Genomic DNA, 19,205 nt, shown 5'->3' with positions numbered 1-19,205 from the left:
AGTAAGCGTTGAAGAAAGCTTAAGATATTCGGGATGTCACATTTTGCAGGATCAAGCCCTTGTTCCTCACACCATGTAGAAAAAAGCTTCCAACGGGAAGCATAAATCTGCCGTGTGGAAGAAGCCCTGGCATTAGAGATGGTGTGAATAACAGCAGGGTCACAATGCTCCAGGGAAGGATTTAGCCCAATGGCCAGACCCAAAGCTGCAGACGTGCCGGGTCCGGGTGCCAGACACTGGCCTCCAGCTGGGAGAGGAGGTCCTTCCTGGGGGGAAGCTTCCATGGATTCCCTGTCAGAAGTCTCAGCAACAAAGGAAACCATGGTCTGGCTGGCCACCGTGGTGCCACCAGCAACACTCGGTGCTTGCGCAGGGAGATCCTGTGCAACGTCTCCCATAACAGAGGGATAGGTGGAAACGCATATAGCAGGCAGTTCGGCCATTCGTGAGACAGCGCATCCTGGCCCAGGGGGCTGGACACTTCTGTTCTTGCGAACCATAATCGGCAGTGGGTGGTCATCTCTGAAGCAAAAAGATCCACCTCTGCTCTTCCAAATCGTAGCCAGATCTCCTGCACTACAACTGGATGAAGCCTCCATTCTCCTGGGTGTACTTGATCCCTGGAAAGAGCATCCGCTGTCTGGTTGCACACTCCTGGAATATGAGCTGCCCTCAGTGAAGCGAGTCGTGGCTGACACCAAGTCAGGATCTCTTGAGTCAGCTGTAGAGACCTGCGGGATCTCGTGCCGCCCTGGTGGTTCAGATGGAACACCGTTGAGGTATTGTCGGACCGAACGAGAACATGGCGGCCTGCCAGAACCGGCATGAAGTACTTTAGGGCCAAGAACACTGCTCTTAGTTCTAGCAGGTTGATATGTTCTGTGGCCTGGATCGGTGTCCAGCGCCCGCAAATACCCCTCCGATTCCACGTTGCTCCCCATCCTGTGAGGGAAGCGTCTGTCGTGACCAACTCCCGACGAGAGGGAACAACACCCAGGGGCACTCCTGCCTTCAGAAACTCTAACTGTCTCCACCGCCTCAACGCACATATGCAACGGTGAGAAATCACAACCAGTTGATGGTGATGCCTGGTGGGATCTAGCCGCAAACTGTTGTTCCATAACTGGAGTGGCCTGAGGTGGAGTAAACCCAGGGGAATCACCACTGTAGCCGCTGTTAACATCCCTATCAGTCGTAGGACCACCTCGTACTGCAAAGACACCCCCGGGCGAAAGCGAGCCAAAAGTTGCAGAATGTTCGTCACACGTTCCTGAGACAGGGAGGCAGACATTAGACAGGAATTCAGGGTCATTCCTATGAACGTAGTGGTCCGTGATGGAATCAGACGGCTCTTTTTCTCGTTCACAGAAAACCCCAGCTTCTGCACTTGTCTCAAAAGTAGTCTGGAGTCTTGTACAGCCTGCCGCTCTGTTGGGGCACAGAGAAGCCAGTCGTCCAAATAAGGAAGAATACGCATGCCTCTCATCCAAAGAGGAGACAGAGCTGCGCTCACACACCTTGTGAAGACGCGAGGAGCAAGGGAAAGGCCGAAGGGTAGCACTTTGAACTGATAGGCTTGATTCAGGAAACTGAAACGCAGAAACTTTCTGTGATGTACAGCAATTGGGACATGAAAGTAAGCATCTTTCAGGTCGACACTTACAAACCAATCGTCTGCAGTCACAGACCGAAGAACATCGGCTGTGCGCAGCATTCGAAAAGGAAGGACCTTCAGGAACAAATTCAGAAGCCTCAAATCGAGAATTGGGCGGAAACCACCGTCCTTCTTCAGAACAAGAAAATATGTTGAATAGAACCCGTCTCTCTGAACGAGGGGATGAACTTTTTCTATGGCTCCCTTCTCTAACAGTGAACAAATTTCCAGAGAGAGAGCCACCGCGCGAACCGCGTCTCTGACAATCGTAGGAACAATTCTTGAAAATCTGGGAGGCCGACGTCGAAACTGTAGAGTATATCCCCTGCTCAGAGTCGCCAACACCCAGGGGTCTGCTGTGTTGGATCTCCAGTACTCCAGTTGATCTATTGAAAAGCGATCGACCGCCGGCCTGGCTGTCTCAGGCTTTATGTGTGCGATTTTTAGTGTTCGCGCGGGGACGCTGACGGGGTCCTCCTGGAAACTGTCGATGAGGTGGGCGAAAAACTCTCGCCTCTTCAGGAGCACGAGGTCTCTGAGGGGGCTGTGACTGAGATGTAGCATGCCGGCGGAAACGTTGCTCCGATGTGGCATAGTGCTGTCGGGTCTGAACCGCTGGCATCCTAAAGGTAGGGTTGCGCTGCACCTGTGTCAGTTGACGAGTAGCTTCAGACAGCTTTATCCTCTTTTCCAACAGTTCCGGAACATTTGGACCAAAAAGATGCCCGGGAACGAATGGAAGTTCTCTCAAGGTTTTCTTACAGTCCTCCGGCAGTCGTGCTTGGGCAAGCCACACTTGGCGGCGGGCTGCCAGAAGCGTGGCTGTAAGACTACCCAGCTCGCGGGTCACATGGCCTGTTGCCAACAGAGCAGTTTGCAGAAATTGTGAAACAGAGGGATCCGCATTCGCAGGTTCCAGCGTACTGGTGGCAGCAAGGAGTAACTGGCAGATTGTGTTTTCTGCTCGAGTAATGTAGGCAACAGACTCGTATGCCTTTTTCAGCAAGGAATCCGTACGACCGCATTGCGCACTGGGACATCGCACATTCCCTCGCAGAGCCTCATCAGGAGACACCACCAAAGCTGCCACAGGCTGCTCTATTTCTGGAGCACGACCCACCCCGATAGAATCTGCTTCAGCCATAGATGCTAGCGTTCGAGCAATCTTAGAGCGCCGTTTAGGCGGACCAGAACCAGTGAGAGCATTTGAGAATTCAGCCACAAAATTCTTACATGGTGGCATTGCAAAAGAAGTTGCTGCTGTGTTCTGTCTGAAAAACACATTTGTTTGGGCAGATTGGACAGGTGACTCATCAAGTCCTAGACGAGCAACTGCCATTCGAAGCACATCCAAAGTATCATCGGAGGAGGACTGGGCTTGTCCAGACGACTGAACTGAACCCCCACTAGACCCCTCCGCTGCTGGGTAACCAGTGAAAACAGCCTGAGGTGATGGTTGTGCAGCAACATCCATAGTATCCCCATGATCGTGAAAAAAGGAATCTGAAGCACTTGTAGAAAGCACATCAAACTCTGAACGATGAGAAAAACCAGGGAAATCAAGAGACTCTTCCCCAGCTCCCTGATTCTGAACATTCTCATCCTCCTGTGTCAGCTTCACAGGTGTAGCAGATGAGACAGGCTGAAGCGAGTGAAGCAGACGTTTCAGCTCTGCCATCTCTGAAGAAAGCACCGACACCGTCATAGAAAGTGAACTTTTCTCAACACGTGAATGTTCATCACCTCGCGATTTGACTTTCTTAGATGGGGGGGGAGCACCAGCTGCCGCCGACGCTTTGCGCTTCCGAGTGCGTGAAGGGGCTGCATCCAACTGCCCAAGTTTCACTGTCGAATTAGGGTCTAACTCGGCAAGACGGAGCTGTCGTTCCGAAATAGGCAAAAGGCTGCAGTGCATGCACGGGTCCGTGAGAGCATCTCACAGATGTTGAACACCCAAACACGACGGGCAGAAGTCATGACCGTCGTCAGGGAGAAGATGATTAGGGCACAGCTTACAAGTCAGTGGAAAACCAGTGGCGATCGAGCTGTGAGCCATAGTTACTCGTTAATAACACCTTCGGATAGCACCGTAAGGTTAAGTTGAGCGGGATGAAAAAATAATAAAAATAAATAAAACAATTACCTCGGGCAAACCGACAGGTAATACCAACAAATATCTCACGAAAAAGAAAAAATGTCTAAAATGGCCGGCGGATTGAACCGATGGACAAATAATGTAACATGGATTCGAGGAAAAAACAGTCTGAGTAACGTTAGATATGTCAACGGGAGACCGTTAACTCAGTCGCGGAAAACACAAGCCACCGGATAGCACCGAGAGGCACAGAGTGTTACCGACGAAGTAATGTTAATATGACTCACCAAGCGCTGTAAAATAAATCCAAATCCTTGAAATTGCGTAGACGCGCGCTGTCACAGCTTGTGAGGACGAATCTCGCTGCTCTTGTAAGCTGCACTTGACAGCGCGAATAATCACACAAAAACAACCTATCTCAACCAGGCGAGAAAGCGAAAGAGGTAGAGTGCTGAGCTACTGTAGCCTATAACCTCCAGGGCTCAGCATACGTCACGCCACGTGACTTTGTTGGTATATTCTCTCGACCTATCTGGCTGGCGCTGCGATAATCCATAGTGTTTACACTGCCTCTGGCGGTCAGTAAGAATGAAACAGAACTCTGAGTTGACTTACCCTGAGATGGGAAACTCTGAGTTTTCGGTTTCAGATCAGCTGAAATTAGTTAGTTCAATCAACTCTAAGGTGACTGACTCTGAGTTAAGCGCATGCACCACAACTATAAAAAGCCATCATCAATGGAGCGCAGATATTATGAGTCACCATGGCAACAGCGCCAGACACAAAGAGGAATTCTTCTGTAATTTAAAATAAAATATGATGTAATTACATTAAATAGGCTACTGCATAGACTATAGAACAATTCTGTATAAAACAACAGTGGATTTAACATACATTTTTAAAAGGTATATTTTGAATGTAACCTTCTCCCTCTACACACTTTGGTCAATTCAAGAATAATTCATGCAATTGTATATTGTTCATTTTGAAAGCATTAAAAGTGCAGTTTCTTGTCTCTCCTCATTGTATTGTTCAAGTGGTTGAGGTTGATATGGGACTTAGTAATTAATAATAAGTAGACCAATACTTTCTAAAGATAGTAATTATTACATTAATCTAATTACACTGTTGAAGATGTCATTTGTAGGTAGTAATTAATAACTATTTTAGAGTAACTTGTTATAATATCAGGTGAAACTGGAAGAACAGTTATTCAACCTAATTTTAATTTTCATGACTGCAGGCAAGAATGTGGCAGCAGCTGAAAATAAAAAATATATAAAAACATAATTCAATCAGGTAAGGCTTGAGCATATCATGAGTGTAGGCTATCTGACTTTACAAACATTTGACATATTACATAACTAAATAGCATTGTCTAGCAGTGCAGCAGCATTTTTGGCTGAGGGAATTCCTTCATCAGAGCCAGTCACTCCCGGAGATCCAAGGGCCTTCATAAAATGTAAGAGGTCTATGTGTTATTTTTTATAGGGTATTTTTTATATTTCCATTTATTTAACTTTGGGTTGGGTTTTTCGTTGGTCCCACTCCCAATAGATTCTGATATCTATTTGGACTAATATCTACAGTATCTAGAGACTAATATCTGTCTTTTGGAGCCTCATGTCCCAACAGAACCCCAGAAAGTTGTAAGTTGCCTACTCAATACACCAGAAATTATGACAAATAGTGTTATAAAGTGTACAAATGCTCATCTTCACAGGATGATGGGTATGAAGAAACAGTTTCTGCGCCACAGAGAGGCCTACAGGGTAATGTTAATATTATGTGTCTACACATCAGACAATCTACACATTCACATTTGTATGTGGTGTAGCCTATAGAATCGAAGTTTATATCTAAGTATAAAAGGACATTCTTATCCCCCAAGTGATTTTCAGTAAATGCCACAGTTTAATTCTGTAGAACTTGTTTAGAACTACATGATGAAACTCTAATGTACTGTATTTTCAGTTGCCAGTTAAGGAGTTAACGTTAAATATACTTCATCTTATTAATTTCTTTTTTAAAACAGCGGAAAAAACAGCAATAAATAAATGTACAGAAAGAATGAATGAAGTGTTTAAACACCGCTTCCTCTTTAAAAAAGGGGAGGAGACCGCAATAAACTCTGGGTTTACCGAAGAAAACCTGCTCCCGACCAGGTTAGGTTCACAGAGTAAGTTGCCATGGTAACTGACTCTGAGTATAAGTTACCTCTCTTTCAGAAACGGGCTTGACTTACTCTGCTTTCTCGGGTTTGATATACCTCCCATTCTGAAACGGAAAACCCAGCGTTTCCCTCATTTCAGGGTTAACATACTCAGAGTTTTCACTTAACCTCCTTTCTGAAACAGGCCCCAGGACTCGGAAGTGGCGTGATACATAACAAGGACTAAATGGAGAATTGGCTGAGTGCAATTATTAATGACAAGGAACAGCTGAGTGCAATGAAGAACAAGGATCGTGGGGAATGTAGTTCAGAATATGACAAACACCGTGGGGAAGGAGGACATCTAGGTGAAGAACTCAAACCAGACACTGTGACACAAACGTGATTATGAGTGTGGCTTTCATGCAACAGTTCAATATTGTATATTGAATTGTAGTCGGTTACTGATTCCAAATTTACAAAAATTGTAGTTTATTGTACTTACTTCAAATTGTAGCCTACTTTCATAAATTAAAAAAATCAGCTATTTACTTTATCAGTAAAACTAGCTATACGTTCACTTGTAGTATAGGCCTATAGCAAATGAAAAACGTAGCCTAGTTGTAAACTAGTTTACTGCTGTTACTTTTTAGTATACTTTTATACACTAAAAAGTTGGCAAATTTAGTCCCAAGTTGTGTTAAAAAAGTACACTTTCAACTATTCTACTAGTGCATTGATTACTATACTTAGGCTACTACATAAAGTATACTTAAAAATATAGGCCTACTTGAACTTTTCTTAAGTATACTTATTTTTTGTAAGGGACAGGACAGGTCAGTGACAATTTAACAAGATAAAATGTCTTTACACTTGGTGTAAATGCGTTGCCCTGTCTGACTCTCTTAAACGGCAGTGTCCAAGGACTAATGGGGTGTGCAGAGAAGCTATTAGATCTGTCCTGCTGCCCTTCTGTGGATCATGAGCAAATGCGTTGTTTATTTCTATTTGTCTTCTGCTTCTCCTTTAGGGCAGTCGTGGTCTGATGCCGGTTAGTGAATCGGACTGGCAACCCGAAGATTGCAGGTTTGATTCTCAGTACCAGCAGGAAATGACTGAGGTGCCCTTGAGTAAGGTACATAACCCCCAATCGCTCCCTGGGCGCCGCAACAAAATGGCTGCCCACTGCTCTGTGTGTGTGAGTGTTCACTGTGTGCACTAATTTGGATGGGTTAAATGCAGAGGACAAACTCTCCATATGGGTTACCATATTTGGTCTTCACATGTCAATTTTACTTTTCTATAGACAAGTCAGGTTTTTGTTGAGTTTGACAAAACTAAGTGAACCGAACATGTCCCCTCCCGGTCACAGTCCATTTGTGACTTGTTTGGTACAAAATAATTCACTTGAAGCACAAAGTAAAAAGATTTGATGTTGATAATGGTGTAATATCCAGTCTAACATGTAACCATTCAGAGATAACACAGATGGGCCAACTGAATCACACATTTAGGCTGATAACTCTCACTGGTGAGTCTGTTTCCCTGTGGCGGTTGGCTGAGTCTGGTTGGCCATCATTCTATGATGTTAGCTGATGTAAGAATGCCTGTGCTGGATTAGGCCAGCCTGGAGAGCGTTTTAATGTGGATTTGGCCTCATCTGGAATGCAAAGAGCCCCCCTGATACATCAAACCATTCATCCTTTATGAGCAGAGTGAGCAGGCAGAAACCAGAGGTGAATTAAACATCACTGCTATAGGACAGCCTGGCTTAAGTTGTATTATTTTCTTTGCTGAGCAGCATGCAAGCCCAATCACTTACAATCCCTCAGTACGTGAATTCAATGGTAAATAGAAGTGTTTGGAATACCTAAATATGTATTACTTGCATTATCTCAAGCTGGTGAATACTAAATCACAAACCTCTGACTTCCCTATCTGCGGTATGAGAGAAATATATTAGACATTGATCCGCTCTTATGTTATTCATATCTCTCTGAATATGAGGCATTGGTATCAGTGACGGGGACAAATACTTGCGGATAATCTGTTCAGAAAGGAATTGTTTAGGTGAAACTTTTGATGGTGCCCATTCTTCGAACATATAAAATGATCTGTCACAGATTAAAGTTACGTTGTAATGCATCTCTTTCACAGACATTAGTGGAGCTGCTTGGGGCTTTTCTTGGTGCATAACTGGTTGAAGTTCTGTTTTTTTTTTTTTTTACTCATACCCATCTGTGAGACATGAGCATATGACACAATTAAGAATGGCTGCTTCCCTAATGTCTGCTAATGTAATCAGACTTTCAGTGGTGTAAATGTTCCTTCGACACAAACTCTGCCTTGGGAGGGTAAATAACTGCAAATTGTTATTTCAAAATAAACGGAATAGTATTTCAAGATTACATTTTGAGACGAAAATGAATAGAATTTTGCAGCTGTGCACATAATCAGTACTGTCATAAAAAGCGTTTCTCAAACTTTTATTGGCAATTGTAAAATCAATAAGATTAATTCAGAACATTTCCCTGCATTTATTGCATGTTACTGTATAGCTGAGTTTTAGAGTATTGAACTACTCTGCCACCTTCTGGTTAAAACAACAGCCTATTCAATTCACACCGCATTAAACAGTGATTCTCCCTTTTTTGGTCTAGAAAAAGTGATAGTTCACCTGAAAACAAAACATCTTTCCATCATCTACTCACCTTCATGTCATTCTATATGACTCCTTTCCCAAGGAACAAATGACATAAAAGTAGTCTATGCATCTCTTGCACTATACAAGTCATTTGAGGAACATTGTATTACAAACACACTGAAATTAAAGATCCATTCTGCCACATTAGTGATATGCAGGGACATATTTGTTTGCTTTCAGAGATAAATTCAGCATGCCCGATAGCACATAAAACCAAATCAGGAAAATCAGGGAAGTCTCCCCCACACTTTGAGAACCACTGCCCGTAAGAAAGCTTTCAGTAAGAAATTAAGTGTCAGATTAATCAAAGTATTACTTAAGGGCATTTTTCTCCATTAATGTTTAGTGCTTTGAGCAGCTAATAAAGTCACAGACTATTATCTTTATAATTCAAAGTATCCTCTTTATGCCACAGAAGTTTATGCTAATTTAAAAATACCACCGACCAAGAATTATTATTTTAATAATCTTCAAATCCTTGGTCTGTCACACATCACATTTTCTATCCCGAGTCCATTTGTTTGAGGCTGCCAAACATTTCTCACATTAAATAAAAGTTCATTTGATTGCTTCATCAATATTCTACACATGAAACTGAAATGTTCACAGTTTAAAAGGTCTAAAAATCATGTGCATTAATTAAAAGATTTACCTAAAGTTTATTTGTAATCAAGTCAATTTTGACAAAGACAAAGATCACTTTTAATGAGGACATTTATTTCCATCTAAAAGCAAATCTGCCACAATAAGGTGCTTTGTAAATGCTACATATGAAAACATGTTAGTGTGATACGTCAAACATTAGTACTGAAAATAATACCATCAGATTGATGCCATCAACAGTTTTTGGCACAGCACTAATAACTTGGAGACAATACTGTTGTCACTGATACATAATTATTAACAATTTACATAAACACAAATGCTTATTTTAATCACAAACTGCTTTATTTAGACTTTTGAATCTCCTTTATAGCCGCTTCAAGAGGATCACCAGCTGGTTTAGGAAGATCAACCTGATTAATGCGATACATTTCATAAAGTCCACACAACACGTGGTCACCTTTGCATTCTTCAGCAGGGATGGTGAAGTTCTGAAGGAGCCACTGCTCTCGCTCTAATCTGAGGGTCAAGGCAGAGGTCACTGGTCTTGTTTCAGGGGGTGTGAGCGCAGCCGCAGCGGAAACACAGGTCTGATCATGGATGCTGATGCTGTCCATCGAAGAGCACATCTCTCTAGAGTTGGTGCTGCCCCTTTGAGGACTCTTCTCCTTGGATGATTTTGTTGGACTTTCATGCTCGCATTCGTACACGGAGCTGCGATCAGGTGATCCTACATCTTTAAGTGTACAAATAGATTCGTTGTCATCCGGAGGAAGGCTGCTGCTGATCGTGACGACATCTTCCGATGCAACTCGGACGAGTCTCAAACGCTTGCCGTGTGGGCCGTGGTAAGAGTCGGTGCTCATGTCTAGAAGAATGCAGTCAGAATCTTGATCCATCTTAGAATTCCCATTCACAGCATCATGATCTACATCCGCATCATCTGAATCCCCGTCATTGTGACTAAGTCGGGTTATTTTTGACTCTGGAGAGTCAAACACCACCCCTCGAGACTCAGGACGTGAGGTTCTTTGAAGCACGCCTGTTATGCTGTTTGTGGAGGCCTGGATGTTAGAATTGTTCATCATGCAGTGCTTGACCGACTCTGGAATCACCACCTCTTTAGACTTCTTGCGGGGGCTCAGAAGGGAAGAAAAATAAGGCAAGCAGTTGCCCACTATAGGCACTAGCGAGACAGGATGCAGGGCAGACACAAAGTCCTCTAGCTCCTGGTAGGAGGAATGATCAGAGTATGGCACCACATAGACATTACGGTGGCAGGAGACCATAGGGCGACTGGTGGGCAATATAGCGATAGTAGGCTGCACTTTATTCCACGCCAGCAAGTTGGAGGCGTTGATCACAGACTGAGAGACCACGCGAATACGGCCCGCACCAGAGTCAGTGGTGAAAACGTCAGGAAGCTCCAGAATTCTCAAGGTTTGCAGACGCTCTCTGTCCACCTCCACCCATGTTTTAAACTCCATAGCCAGCTCCACCAGCAGGGACTCTTTACCCAGAGAGTAAAGACCTGATCACAGATAGCAGCCTCATTAATAAGTATTGCAATATTAAAATATCAAACAATCTCAAATGTGTGAGATGAATTCAGTCATAACATTATTTAGTCGATACATGAATATGAAAAATAATAAGAATACACTACTATTCAAAAGTTTGGGGTCGATCATTATTTTTACATATATTTTTGAAATGAGTCTCTTATGCTCACAAAGAAAAGTAATTCAATTAAGTAATTTATTCATGTGATGGAAAAAGTGAATCAGTTATCAGTCTCACAAGACCCTTCAGAAGTAATTTTAAAGGGGTCATGACATGTTTTTTTTATTTTATTATTATGTTCCCTTAGGTGCAATTATAGTATTACTATAGTTTTTTTTACAAAAAACTTTTAAAATGTAGTGATTTATGACCTTTTCCCACCCTGTTTCTCATCCTCTGATTCAAACAGTCTGTTTGGGGGGTGTTTCCCCTTTAGGAGTTCAGTGTTAACGCCCACTGATATGATTGGCTAACGTCAGTGCCTGTGCATCAATTATTAAAGGGTAACTAAACCCCTGGTCAGAGCCTGACTCCACCCACTGGCAATATTTGAAAAATGCTGGAAAAGTGGGCAGAGCCCAACGGACGAACCGAGGGCGGGGCTGAGCGGGTGATTGACAGACCCGCAGTGACTGACAGCTGCTGTCAGAATCGCTAAGATGGAGAGTGACGCAAGTAGCTTTGCAACAGAGCGGTCATTTAAAGTTGAGGACTTTTCTCACCTGAAGTGGAGGAATTGTCTGTGGACACAGAGCTAAAATCATATCAATTCGAGCCGCTAGCTCAAACTGCGGTGTCGCATCGCATTAACTCCCGCCTCGCGATCGGCATCCGACGATGCTAGCGAAGCAGCCGCGCTAGAGAGAATGGGTCCAGTATCTGAGTGGATTATTATTACTATTGACCTACGTTAAGCATATTTTGCCGCTATGTGAAAAAAAATATCCAGCAAAACGCGCCGGCGGTTGTGGAGTCCATGCAGGAAGAGCAGCGTTTGGCACACAAGTGCATGTAAACACTGGCGCCTAATTTCTAAGTCTGGTGGGAAGTTATACAGTCCAGCAGTGCTGTTGCAACCGGCAACACTACACCTATACCAGCCTAACCACTGTACTAAATACAGATAAAGCTAATGCTAAAAATCTACACTATCCTAACTGATGCAATACTATGCTACTAACTAACTATGCTTCTAACAACACTAACAACTATGCTAAATAACTACCTAGGCTACACAAAATAATCTAAATAACTATAAATGCTATGCTAACTACATGCTAAAATACGCTATCCTGATCGTTTTCAAAACTCGTAATTCCAATTTCCAGCTCCTGACTCGCTCTGGTGTTGACGGAACCAGATGCTTTTATACCAGGGGCTGCCAGGGGCGTGGTGAGCTCGCAGCGTCAGAGAGTACCCTACGTCAGAGAGTACCCCTACTTCAGGAGATTCCGTTTAACCTGAAGAGGGCAGCACTCAGACGTTTTTACACCATATATTTGAAAATTAAAACACTTTATACTCAAATGTTAAAAAAAGTACTCGAATCAATGAACAGCATTTATGAAGCTCCATTCGTACAGATCATTAACTAAAAAAAGTTGGTTTAGTGTTTAGTTACCCTTTAACGCCCCCAGCCAGAACATTTGCGGATTCGGCGCAACTGTTTATTAGCGGGTGATGCATGCGAAGCGATGGCTCTTGCAATGATAAAACCTTATTATGTTTGAGCCGGAATCAGAGGAAAATGAACCATCACCACAACAACGAAGACTGGATCAGCTCGTGTCCACATGGAAAGTGAAACTATTTTGAATTAATAAAAAAAAATTAACCCGAGACACTTGAAAACGGATTATTGTTGCATAATTATCCTATAGCTTAATTTGCTAACAGTTTAACATTATTTAACTAATCACATGTAGGCCTACTAGAAAGGCGACATATTTTCAAGATTCTCTTATACAAATCTGTTTATATTAGCCATGGTAAAAAGTAAGTTTGCGTCGTCGTTGTTGAGCCCAGAATAGTCGGCACGGACTTATCTTTGAGCAACAGTTTTCTGGCAAAGCCAAGCATCATATTGGGATTTTTTCCTCAAAACAGTCATCCTTAAATGTATAGAACAAACGCTTAAACTAACACTGCCGTGACTGGGACGTCCGCAAAAAAATAAAGTGCATCCATTTTTCCCTGACGACTGGATCTTTCAGCGTATTTAAAAAGTAGTTTAAAGTTTTAAATACATTACTCACAGTTTGCGTCGTCGATGTTGAGCCCAGAATAGTCGGCACGGACTTATCTTTGAGCAACAGTTTTCTGGCAAAGCTCAAAACAGTCATCCTTCAAATGTACAGAACAAACGCTTAAACTAACACTGTCGTGACTGAGACGTCCGCAAAAAATAAAGTGCATCCATTTTTCCCTGACGACTGGATCCTTCGCAGCGTATTCAAAGATGTTGTTTGTCCACAGCCAGGAACAGCACATCTGCGGCATCGTAATTTCCCTGTACACAGACCCACTCGCTGTCCGTCGACTGAACACTTGTGAGGCGCGCAGCGCGCGGGCGCGACAACGATACGAAATGAGCGTAGTTGCCTTGCGCTTAAAGCGTAACTGTCTTCTGCTGGAGGCGGTCATTATGCAAACGCTGGTACGTCACTTCGTACCGTGACGTCACTTCTTACCATGGATCCAGAACGAGCTGTATTTAGAGCTTGATTAAATAAATGATTCGTTTATAATGGGGAGGACGTCTTAAGCTATGAAACTTGCAGGACGTTTAAATGGTACAAAGACCTCTTATACACCAAAAGATCAAGGCAAATTTGGTTTCTCATGTCATGACCCCTTTAATATGATAATTATGTGCCCAAGAAACAATTATTATTATTATTATCAATGTTGAAATCAGGAAAACAGAATTCCTCAGGATAATTTAAAGAATAGAAAGTTACAAATTTTGATGAATAAAAAGTTGATTTATCAAATTTATTTTCATTTATTTGTACAAAAGTCTTTACTGTCACATTTGATTAATTGAATGCATCCTTGCTGAATAAAAGTATTAATTTCTTACTGACCCCATACTTTTGAACAACATAGAAGTATGTATAATGGGAGAGAGAAAGAGTCACCTAAAAATATTTGGAGGCTTTTTGTTTGGAGGCTTTTGAATGTTTTTGTTGTTTATCAGCTGGACATTTTTTTTCTCAACAATATCGTTCCTCTGTGTTGTTATGGTTGTAATTTGTTCGTAACTGTTTTGTGGAGATGTGGACTTCCCTATTCTCACAGAATTAGACCAATTATTGAAACGGTATAGTTATCATTACAGTTATAGTATTCGCTTGCTACGGTAGTCTGTGTTACACTGTGTTTGGCCGTACATCAATGACATTACTTGCCCAAGTTTAGCTTTTATTATAGAAATGAAAACCATTTAGATCAGTTGGACAAAGGTAGTGATAGAGAGTTTACTCTTAATAGCCCTAGTGTTGGAGTCGACTCCAGCACAGAAATCGCCTCTTGTTGTCAACTCTGTTGCTGTGTCTGAAATCGCTCATTCATGCGTAAGACAGCTGGAGCGGTCACAGAAACAACGTTACAGTCACAGTTTTATCCTACATGTAAATAACAGCCAATTACATTGTAATTATATACATACCTCCGTAACTTTGTGGTGTCATCGGTTAATTTGGTTTGCCATGATATCATAATTTGTGTTCATAATCATAAAACTAATCATAATTTACCTCTTTAAAATTAGGTAGTATTTGCAACGACTAGGAAAAGATGGTGACATATCATTTCAAGGTAATGTCATCTCAAAACTGGACTAATTTGGCCAGTCTCGCTAAAAGTGTGTTGTTTTAATAAAGGTAGTTTTAGGCTTTGTGTCGGAGAAAAAAAACAGCCTAGTGTGCAATAATGACGGCAATCTTGTATTCCTATATTGCCGACCCTGTTTTGACAAAGTAAGTGGAGCAAATGGAGTCGGGAATCGGAGTTACCTCCAGAATACACTGAATCGAACACCCCCAGACAACGGACGCTACACTTATAAACTTTGAGTGTCTGCTCTGCTCCACACAGCACGAGCTGCAGTGTTGCAGCACAGTGCAGAAGGAGTCAGAGTTCACTTGTCACATGACGAGAGCAAGGAGAGGTGACTGACAAGACGACGGAGGAGGATTTGGTCCAAGTCCTGTCATTGACAAATATCTTGTAAAATGTGAGGACAGTACAGCCACTCCCTATACACAGAGTATGCATTCAAAAGTGATTTCAATACCCCGCATATAAATAGTGGCAAATTATAGACCTACACACAGAGTGGGCAACACGTGGTCGTGAATTCGAAATCGTAAAGGGAGGACGGATTCAAAGGGATTCAGTGTTATCTGTAATACTGGTGTTGTCGTAAGTATATATACCGGTGTGAAAATTTCCTCACCGTGACATCCCTATTATCATTACACAGTTGGCCTTTATTTACTAACAGACTCAAATCTTTTTTGTTTTTTTGTTTTGTAGAAACACATGAAACTGTATTACACGAAATTCTTTAATGTTGAAAGTGTGAGAGTCTTACCAATAACGACGGCGTATCCAGAATGAGCCCTAATGATCTCTTTAATTTGCTGAGTGGCTCGCTGACGAGAAGGTACAGCTCGAGTGGGGTCACAGTTTGTGTTGTCCAGATACAGCACGTCAATGGTAGTGTTGTTCCTCAGACATTGCTCACGGAGCATGGATGGGGTATAACGGAAGTCACCTGAGATCAAACACATTAACTATCATTAAAATGTAATCTTCAATATGTGACAGTGAGAATCAATAACTTTCAAAAGAAAAACTATTAGAATATCGTGCATTTCCATAATATTAATTTTCACCAGTGTAGAGTCTGGTGCCAAAGTATCCCTCGAAGAGAAACATAACTGCCCCAGGACAGTGATTGGCATCTATTAGAGTAACGGTCAGCCGCTCTTTTCCAAGATCATCTAGCAACAGCATGTGAGCTTCCCCAATCTCCAAGGGACGTATCCATTTCTGTCTGACCTGTAAATCACAACAACATGACACAATTTTTCATTCCTGCCAGTTTCAGCCATTTAGAACTTATATAATATAGAAGGGCCTTACATGACATTCATGTACTGTATAAATTTATACAGAGTGAGAAAAAACTTGATATTATAGAAAACATGCTGTTTGTGAAAATGAAACAAAACAGGCTTTTATATGGTTACTGACTGTACTAAAGCTAAGCACATGCTTTACAATATTGACCCAATATTAATGTTCCGTTTAAACCTGAAGAGAAACGTTTTTAAGTCAATTTCTAAAAAAAATTATAGCACTTTTCACTATAAATGTCATTCCATATACCATCATTTACAGTTGACTTTGATAAGAGTGTTGCTATTGTTAAAATAGTATATAAATAATACTAAAATAGAACTGATATATAAATATTGTTTTCTTTTAAATGTTCCCCAGAACCCTGTGCGGTCACCTGCAGTTTGAGCTGGAGCAGTTTGGCAGTGAGGGGTGAGCAGTAGATGGGCCTGTGACTCCAGGAGGATGACAGGCCAGAGGTGTGATCCGCGTGCATGTGAGACAGAAAGAACAGTCGGACGTGATGGCACTTACGGAGCTGCCAACAGTCTACGGCTATGGGAGTGTCCGGTAGGACTTTTCCGTTCATTTTATGCTTCTGTGAGGAGCTCAGGCGTAACCTACTGCTTATTCCCAAAATAATTTGTTTTTGACAAAAGCTGTATTTCAGCTGCACTGGTTTTGTTGGCGTTTAAAAAGCGTGACTTATCTAGTAGCGCTGTCATAAATGTAAACACACACAATATTCAATATGAACTGGCAAGTGTTTGTAACGTAACAGTGTAACTGACATATTAAACACGCAGCGTTAGCAGTAAAGAAATAGCGGCATCGCATTTAAGTTTCGCTTTGCTTATGCAGGCACAAAGTCAGACAAAAAAGGATAAATGTAAGTTAACTGCATGCTTGCCAGTCTTTGATTATCCGAGTGTATTAGCAGGCCGGTTAGCCGGGCAGATGATGATGTGCTCTATTTTTGCAGATGAGCGCCATGTCGCGGTGTGTTTACCAATTCAAATGATTTCAGCGCGCTATGATATTTGCGACTGGGTTGTCCGCCAAAAAATACGTTTATTGTCCACGCCTCCATGTAGCTTGCGAGCTCATGTGACGTCACTGACTTCCGTGATGTGCAAATTTAGGGTCTTTTGCTCGACTTTAACCGAGAAATCGCTGCTTCCACCAAATATTTTTTAACTAGTGTTGACCACAGTAGATTATATTAAGTGCCATTCAAACTTCAAATACGATGCTTTAAAATGCTTCAGTTCAATTCTCATTTTGCTTTATTGATGTTTCTTTCTTTCTTTCTTTCTTTCTTTCTTTCTTTCTTTCTTTCTTTCTTTCTTTCTTTCTTTCTTTCTTTCTTTCTTTCTTTCTTTGAGAAGCAGTTTATTATGTAAAAAAATCACATAATGGCCATATATTTTTTTCACTTAATAACCACTGGGCAGTGCTGTCCCATCAATTACTTTAGCTTATTTAGTAAAATCAATGTGTTATATATGAGATATAAATTTAGATTTTTTTTTGTATATTTAGATGTTGGTCTTGTTATATTCACTTATCAAATTCAAAATATGTTTTTTTTTTAATCTTGCAAAATTGGCCTAATGCTTTATTTTATATTCAGCGCCCATTACCTCCACCAGAGGTCAGTATAACATCATGATGCGGCGCGGAGTAGCCCGACTGTTCATCTTTTTAGCACATGACATCACTATTAAAGCTTGAGGAATTCTTAAAGCAAAAAAATATATATCAGCAACACGTTGACACGTTGGTTGGTAGTTTGTGGCTCGTCATCATTATTGCGAGTTTGCATTTCGCAATTCTGACATTTTCTCGGAAATCTGTGTTTAAATCTCACATCTTTTTGTGTTCTCAGAATTGCTAGTTCATATATCAGAATATCTCGCTACTATGTTGTAAGTTATAAACTCAGAATTGAAAAAAAGGGTCAGATTTGGAGGAGTAAAAGTTGTTTACTTGTTTTTTTTTCCGTGGAAATAATCTCCTATAGGCCTACAGGAACCAGATTTGAAAGCCTGTGATACTGATAAACGATGTTGCATGGCTAAAATAATTTATGAAAATAATTTGTAATTTATTCCTTTTTATGACACATTCATACAAGCTATAGGCCTAATCATTTACCAAATACATACAGACATACACAACTATAATAATAACAGAAACAGAATAATATAATAAAAAGGCAACTAGTGGAGCACAAAAATATCATATTAATCATGTCTCATGATCATATTTCATATCACATATATGATTTTAATTTTTGTTGCTACTATCTCAAAGCTGTAGATGTTTAACACCATTCCCATTATGTCCATTAATATAACTTAAGTCATAAATTACATTGAATGTATATTTCTTTAACTTAAACTTTCATTTTCAACATAATTGAGTTGATATATATTTTTTCCACTTGAGATATTGCACAAAAATAAAAAACTGTGCCAACCAACCCTGTCTCCCCTACCCGTGCATGTGGACCCCTGCGACCTGTGTTACTTCTAATAAGAAACTTCACTTCTTCCTTGGCTTCTTTCTGCTCATGTTGCATAACAGAGGCTTATTTGGAGATCTCAATATATTGTTTAACACAGTCATTTCTAAATAAAACTATGAACTATGACTATGAACCACTTCCATTGATTTTAAACTGACATTTCCTGTTTTGGAACATATTGAGAACTGCGTGGGGTTCAGGGACAAGAAGTCCCCACCTCCTCATTCAGGCAATGCACTACCACTTATTTATACTGTGTGTGGTCTGTCTGATGCAGTGCAGTAAAAACAAAATGCTAGAATTAATTAGCCCATTGTTCCCATTTACTTAGACATATTTCATGTACAAATGATTGTAATTCCACAACTTTCAAATAATTATGAACATAATGTACTTGGGCATGGTGCATATAACATTGCTATATACAGATTAAATACATGTTCAGTTTTGATGTCAGTATAGACGTGGTATTACATCCACATGTGAGATCAAAAACCCCACAGAAAGTGTGACAAGTGAAATTTCAAAAATCATTTCTAAACAAATTCCCAAACTCTCCCATGAGCAATTGGTGCCTAAACTCACGGCCAGGACGCTCAAACAAACAGAGCAATGTTTTTTGATAGTGTCTCAGAGCCACAGTGTGTTTTTGAGGAAATCAACCTAAAATGGCTTTACTTTTAGTTGGGATAGGAGAAAGCATTTTATCATCTAAAAAACATACACTTCATCCTTAACCCTCTAAGGGACATCGTCATTTATAAATGACACTAATAC

General features: G+C 41.2%; 1 protein-coding gene across 1 annotated transcript; it reads right to left on the bottom strand.

The window, feature by feature from the left end:
- Nucleotides 1-9,127: 9,127 nt before the first annotated feature.
- Nucleotides 9,128-17,537, bottom strand: dclre1b (DNA cross-link repair 1B). The gene is made up of 4 exons (XM_079638215.1): nt 16,296-17,537; nt 15,673-15,838; nt 15,369-15,551; nt 9,128-10,739 (listed from the first exon to the last, which is right to left on the bottom strand). Exons 1-4 carry the CDS (start codon nt 16,485-16,487, stop codon nt 9,553-9,555), a joined length of 1,728 nt encoding a protein of 575 aa, XP_079494341.1. The 5' UTR covers nt 16,488-17,537; the 3' UTR covers nt 9,128-9,552.
- Between the last annotated feature and the right edge of the window lie 1,668 nt (nt 17,538-19,205).

Source organism: Phoxinus phoxinus (genome assembly GCF_949152265.1).
Source record: "Phoxinus phoxinus genome assembly, chromosome: 15".
NCBI classification, from domain to species: Eukaryota; Metazoa; Chordata; class Actinopteri; order Cypriniformes; family Leuciscidae; genus Phoxinus; species Phoxinus phoxinus.
Note: the sequence above shows the minus strand (reverse complement) of the source record. Positions and strands in the feature narration are given on the sequence as shown.

Coding starts and splice junctions, on each gene's coding strand:
- dclre1b (XM_079638215.1), bottom strand. CDS start 16,487: ATGAACGGAAAAGTCCTACCGGACACTCCCATAGCCGTAGACTGTTGG. Junction 15,552..15,672: donor TGGCACCAGACTCTACACTG/GTGAAAATTAAT, acceptor GTTTGATCTCAG/GTGACTTCCGTTATACCCCA. Junction 10,740..15,368: donor TGGATACGCCGTCGTTATTG/GTAAGACTCTCA, acceptor ATCTGTGATCAG/GTCTTTACTCTCTGGGTAAA.